The sequence below is a fragment of the Octodon degus genome, unplaced genomic scaffold (genome assembly GCF_000260255.1).
Source record: "Octodon degus isolate 3935 unplaced genomic scaffold, OctDeg1.0 scaffold00054, whole genome shotgun sequence".
NCBI lineage: Eukaryota > Metazoa > Chordata > Mammalia > Rodentia > Octodontidae > Octodon > Octodon degus.
This window is the reverse complement of record NW_004524630.1, coordinates 13446958-13454034: the sequence shown is the minus strand read 5'-3', so window position 1 is coordinate 13454034 and position 7077 is coordinate 13446958. Positions and strand designations below refer to the sequence as shown.

Genomic DNA, 7077 nt, shown 5'->3' with positions numbered 1-7077 from the left:
TCTCTCTCTCTCTCTCTCTCTCTCAAATAAAAATTAAAAAAAAATTTCTAAAAAAAAAAAGAATACAGAGAAAGAAAAAGGGGGGAAGGGAAGAAAGAAACAGTTCACAAAAAATTAACATAAAGACAGAAATGCAGTAAAGGATGGATAAGATAAATAATAATGAATACTAAAAAAGCAAAATGACGAAAGTACTAATAATTACTTTGTAGTGTGGACTTTTTTACAAATGTGCTCAAAGTTGTTCTATTTAAAATAGCCTGTTATACATGAGCTCCATGGCAACCGCAAACAAAACCCTAAAATAGATATTGTAAAACTTCTTTTATACAAAATTACTACAAAGAGTAAAAAAGTAAAGCATACTACTATGGAAGGGAAGAAAAGACCAAAGGATTTATTAACCTGAAAACAATGAACCAAATATCTGTAGTAAATCCTTATCTTGCACTGTTACCTTCAATTTATTTATTTGTTCATTATTTATTTATTTATTTTTGCATTGCTAGAGATTTACAACAGGGCTTTAAATTGAGCTATATACCAAATCTTTTTTTTACTTTTAAGACAGGACCTTGCTAATTCACTAATTGCCCAGGCTAGATTCAAACTTGGGATCTTCCTGCCTCAACCTCTTAGAATGCTGGAATTGGAGGAATGCATTACATGCATAACTGTTTATTTATATTTAAATAAATTAAACTTTTCAATTAAAAGATAAGTGGCTACATAAATTTAAGCAAACAAGAGCCTCACCACCCATTTCCTGCACCAAAAGAATCATTATCCCCTTAAAGAAACATACTCAGCCTAAAAGTGAAGAGATGAAAGGGATATTCTATGCAAATAGAAATCAAAAGTAAGTAGAGACAGCTAAACTTATACAAGATTAAATAGTCTTGAGCCGGCGAGATAGCTCAGTGGACTAAGCGCCTGCTTAGGCAAATGCAGGGACTGGGGTTTGTTCCCTGGTACTGCATCCCATGCTGGGCCTGCACTTAGGCGCACTGAGCTGACCACCAAGTTCAGGTGGTGGCACATGCCTGAAATCTTAGCGCAGGGGAGGCTGAAAACAGGAGGATCACTACAAGTCCAAGCTGCATAGTGAGACCTTGTACAAAACATATTTTAAAAAAGATTAAATACAAGCACAAAGTCCTGAGTTCAACCCCTAGTACCTCAAAGAAAAAAAAAAGATTCAATACTCTTTAAGTCAAAAATATAAAAAGCAATTTTAAACACATATGCATTTAACATCAGAACATCTAAATATATAAAGAAAATATTAACAAATCTCAAGGGAGAGAGACTGTAATACAATTAATAGGATACTTCAATTTTCCACTTTAACCAATATAAAGACCACCCAAGTAGAAAAATTAACAAGTGAACACCGGAATAGAACAATACTTTAGAACAAATGACATATGTGAGTTATGATTTAACAATACAATGAATACTTAAATTTTAAAAAATTGTGGAGTAAAATATACATTGCCATTAATACCCCTCAATATCCTCTTGAACACACTTATCCCATTGTTCTTGCTACTTTCTGAAGCAGTTTTGGAGTTTCTTTTTGCATCTTTAGTTGTCCTGTTGTGGCTGCTAAGATGTCCTGAATTGATACAAGACATTTAATTATCATGTTTTTGGGGGGTAGTTATCTTTTTTGAGACAGGGTCCACGTAGCCCAAGCTAGCCTCAAACTCATGACCACCCTTCTGCCTCAGCCCTCCAAGTGCTAGATTGTAGGTGTGCATCATCACATTGGGCTTCATGGTCAGTTTAACTTTGAGGAAAATGTAGAAATTACACAATGCCCAACCTGGTGATAAAGTGTATGAGGAAATACCATAATGTTTTTATGAGCCTGCCTTTCCATTGAATAACACTTGGCGGGTGCATTCACCAAATTCTTGATCATACCTTATAAAGACATTCATGAAAGAAGACTTATACAACTGCTTCACAGAGTAGAAAGGATGATAGGATAACTATGTTCAAAGCAAGGAGGACAGTGCTTGCCTGGCAAGTGCAAGGGCCTCAGTTCAATCCCCGGCTCCACAATAAACAAAAAATAAAAAACAAAGCAAGGAGGACAAATGGCAATGTGTCTTCTACTATAATAGTTTTTAGGGGGTCAGGGAGATAGCTCACTAGAATAAGCACTTGCCTGGCAAGCACAAGGGCCTGAGTTCAATCCCCAGTTCCACAAAAAAAATAAATTGCTTTTACTTAAATATTTCTCATATATCTTGATCACCCCTTGTACAAAACATTCCATATAAAAACAACAGAAATACATTCTTAAGGACACACAGTAGATTCTCCAGAATAGCTCATTAGTCCACAAAACTTCAAACAAATTTTTTAAAAATTAAAATCATATCTGGGGTCTGGGGAGATGGCTCAGTGGAATAAGCACTTCCCTGACAAGTGCAAGGGCCTGAGTTCAATCCCTGGTTCTGCCAAAAAAAAAAAAAAAAAATAGGATTAAAAATTAAAATCTTATCTAGGATTCTCCAGAATAGCTCATTAGTCCACAAAACTTCTAACAAATTTTTAAAAAATTAAAATCATATCTAGCATCTTTTATAGTTACAATAAAATGAAACCACAAATCAATAACAGGAAGACCCAAAGAAAACCATCAAATATGTGGCAATTAAAAAGCAGATTCCAAGGGGGCCAGGGAGATGGCTCAGTGGAATAAGTGCTTCCCTGGCAAGCGCAAGAGCCTGAGTTCAATCCCTGGTTCCACAAAAAAAAAAAAAAGCAGATTCCAGGGCCAGGGTACAGCACAGCAGCATATCACCTGCCTGGCAAGTGCAAGGTTGTGAATTCAATTCTCAGTACCGGGGCTGGTGAGATGGCTCAGTGGTCTAAAGCACCTACTTAGAACAAGCTTAGCAAAGGACAGGGACCGCAGTTCAATCCCCCAGCACCACATGCCAGTCAGCCCCGCCCCCTGGTGGGCTGAGCTGGCCACACACACACACACACACACACACACACACATAAATAAAAATTAAAAAAAAAAAATTCTCAGTACCCCCCAAAAAACAAACAGGCAAACAAAAAGCTGGTTCTTGAATAATCAATAGGTCAAAGAAAATTTTAAAAAGGAAATAAAATATCTTGAGACAAACGAAAGTGGAAACATAGCAAAACTTATAAAACGCAGTAAAAAGGGTTCTAAGAGATGCTGATAGCAATAAATGCCTACAATGAAAAAGGAAAAGAGAAGAAAAAAAAAAAAAAAAAAAAACCACTTAAGGGGCCGGGGAGATGGCTCAGTAGGATAAGCACTTGACTGGCAAACGCAAGGATTTGAGTTCAATCCCCGGTTCTGCAAAAAAAAAAAAAAGAAAGAAAGAAAGAAAAAAGAAAAAGGAAAAGAGCTATGGGTGTAGCTCAGCAGTAGAACATCTGCCTCACATACACCAAACATGGGCTTGGTCAGAATCACCTCTCCTCCAAAAATCAAATAAACAAAAGATTAGGGTAAAAATAAAAGAAATAGACATTAGAAAAGTTATAGAAAAGCGAGGCACAGTGGTACACATCTATAAATCCAGATACTAAGATGGCAGAGCCAAGAATATCACTAGTTCAGGCCAGTCTGGGCAACTCAGTGAGAGACCATATCTCAAAAATTTTAATAGGGTAGGGCTCTAGCTCAGTGGTAGCGCATCCCCAGGTTCCACCCTCAGAACTGAAAAACAAAAATAAAAATAAAGAAAAGGTAAATGGGGGAAAGGAAAAGAATACAAGTTGATTATCTTGTAACCTGAAGATCTAAAACTTTTTCAGGACCAATACAACACAAATGGAAAATCCCATACCTGATCTCATGCAATGAGTTGTGGTCAAACAATACATGCACTGCAAGTACTGTGCAAAATTACTTTCAGGTTATAAGTATAAGGTATGTATGAAACATAAATCAACTTAATGTTTAAACTTTGATCCAATCTATAAAATACCTAAGTATGTACATACAAATACTACAAAATTTTTTAGAAGTCCAAAATACTTCTATCCCAAGAATTTCAGATAAAGAACACTGAAATTGTATTTGCCTTCTTGTGTCTGGCTTATTTTACTCAGTATGCCTTCTGGGTTCATTGATGTCATAAATGGCCAAATTTTCTTCTTAGGACTGAATAGGATTATATTTTGTATATGTACCATATTTTATTTATCTATTCATTCAAAGTTGGACGTTATTTGCCATATCTTAACTATGACGAATAACACTGCAATGAACTTGGAGGGCAGATACCTCTTCAGTGTACTACTGATTTCAATTCCTTCGGGTACATGATTAGAAGTGGGATTGTTGGGTCATATGGTAGTCCTATTTTTAGTTTCTTTTTTAAAACTCCATATTGTAAAATACACAAATGGTCAACAGACATTAAAAAAAATATGATCATTAATCATCAGGGAAATGAAAATTAAAACCACAATAAGACATCACACTTGTTACAATGGAGATTTACAAAAAGATTAAAGATGGATTTCAGGATGTGGCCCAGTGGTAAAGAATTTATGTAACATACATGAGGCCCTGGGTTGGATCTTCAGCACTACAAAAGGAAACTGAGAGAGGCAGGAGAGGGAGAGAGAGGGAGGGAAAGGTGAAGAGAAAGGCAAGATGGGGGGCAGAGGTGGGGAGGGGGAAGAAGAGGAGAGAGGAAGAGAGAAAAGGAGAAAGGAAGATAAAACATTAGTCCTGCTGGTTCTGAAGACTCCCAAAATGCCCAATCTAAAAAGTATGACAAACACCAAGTGTCAAACTGTATCAGGGCATATCACAATTACATCATTGAGCACAAGCAATAAAGTTTTAAGGATTACAAATGAGAACAGTTTTAAGTTTTAGCAGTAACTCAAACTAAAAAACAGTGAAGCAATACTTTTATTTTTAATTTTTTTTTTTTTTTTTTTTTGGTGGAACCGGGGATTGAACTCAGACACTTGCGCTTGCCAGGCAAGCACTTATTCTACTGAGCCATCTCCCCGGTCCCGAAGCAATACTTTTAAAGCTTTGAAGAAAAGTCATGCTCAAGCTAAAATTGTACACATATTTTCTATCACATATCAGTATATGATTAAAAAAAATCTGCAGACATGCAAGGTCTCAAAAATTATCTTCCAGAAGTCATTTCTCAGGAACTAGTGGAAAATGTGCTCAGCCAAAGTATGAAAACCAAGAAAGGGAAAACATGAAACAAAACAAAATGGAACTCTATGCAAGGGAAAGGTTGACAAATTTCTAAATTGATGGTGAAGGGAGAACCCAGGGTGATAACATGTACAAAGCAAAGAAGACTCTGACTTCAAATTGGAGTGGCAACAAAGTTAACAGCAGGAGCTCTCCAATAAAATGAAACTGACAGAATTCCTACACTGTCTGAGAAACATAAGGACAGAGTTGAACAATGATGAAAAAGGAAGATTGTATAAGTAATAAGTAAAACTAAAGAGACAAGCAAATAATCACTAAGGAAAACAAAAAGTATGAAAGAAAATAGTGATTAATATTGTCTTGGTTATCAATATTACTGATTCACAATTATGCAAATGATTAATCTAACCAAATCTTGTATCTGTACTGGAAGAATAGAAAAAAAGTCCAAGTTCAGTATATAATTGGGGCTGGAGAGTGGGTGACAGAAGAGCTCAGTATTTATCCACATTTATTTATACAGCACAAGCATATTAATTAGAGATATGAAGGTTAAAAACGAAAACCAGTCAAAAATGGCTGCCCCTGAGAAGGGAGTGGGGGTAGATGCACAATACCACATGGCTAGGATTAAAAAATGGTAGAGACAATAATAAAAGTGTTTTAAATAATTAGGTCTTACCTTAAGAAGATCAGATGACTTCTCACTTGCCAATGAGTTACTACTTGCACAGGAAGCACAATCTGAGATTTCCACAGCACCATCACCATCTTCATATTCATTACATTCAATAGCATCTTCCCTGTCACTGTCGATCTCCCAGTCAATAAATTGTAATTCATCTACAAAAACACAATTTTAATTTAATTTACATCCCTGATTTTTTTAAATTTATATTTTATTCTCAGTAGTTACTATGCTACTAGATAATTTTTCAAAAATATGACAGCAAAAAGTAGCCCAGAATATGGCAGTTCGATCCCCACCTCCACCTGCATTACCAGATCCGCCCTTATGGCAGCCTGAGCCAACAGCCAAAAAAAAAAGTAATGCTCCTTCTCATATCTCTAGTTTCAGGCCAGAAAGATAGTTCAGTGGTCTAAGGAGCTACCCAGCAAATGCAAGGACCCAGGTTCAATCCCTGGTACCATATGCTATATTGGCCACATAAGCCAATGTGTGGTGGTAGCCAGACCCGTGTCATATCTCTAGTTTCTCCCAACTCACTCATATCTCAGTTCTAAATAAACTACCTTTGCTTTTTAATCCTTGCAGCTTCTCCAATACGTTTTTAAAAATAACATTTAAATTATTGCCCTCTATTCTTACACACTTGATTTTTTCATTCATGATAATCAATTTTTCCTTATTACAATATTCCATTCTTTTCTACAAATTAGTATTCCACTGCATAGTTGAACCTTAGTTTATTTTTTTTAAGTAGTCTTCTACTAGAAATTATTTTTCCAGGGTGCCAGGGAGATAGCTCAGGAGAATAAGGGCCTGTCTGGCCAAGTGCAGGGTCCCGAGTTCAATCCCTGATACAGTCAAAAAAAAAAGAAAGAAATTCTTTTTCCAGGGTTGGGGAGATAGCTCAAGGGCATAATTGCCTGCCTGGCAAGCCCAAGGTCCCAAGTTCAATCCCCAGTACCAGAAAAAAATATATATATACATATATATATTTTTCCAAATGTCTTCACTAGATAAATTTTTTAGTTCATCAGTAAGAAAACCACTAAAGTTTTATAAAAATGTAACTCAGTAAAGCTAAATAATCTTCATACAGGGGCTGGAGAGATGGCTCAGTGGTCTAAAGCACCTACTTAGAACAAGCTTAGCAAAAGCATCAGGGACCGCGGTTCAATCCCCCAGCACCACA

At 36.2% G+C, this 7077-nt stretch overlaps 1 protein-coding gene across 1 annotated transcript in view; it reads right to left on the bottom strand.

Moving 5' to 3' along the window:
* Positions 1–4735: 4735 nt before the first annotated feature.
* LOC111817305 (DNA repair-scaffolding protein-like) overlaps positions 4736–7077 on the bottom strand; it is a 34048-nt gene continuing 31706 nt past the window's right edge. The window contains exons 5-6 of the mRNA XM_023717696.1: positions 5880–6040; positions 4736–4774 (exon numbers count right to left, since the gene is read on the bottom strand). Of these exons, the coding sequence (XP_023573464.1) occupies positions 4736–4774; positions 5880–6040 (200 nt within the window). The remainder of the gene's footprint in view (positions 4775–5879; positions 6041–7077) is intronic.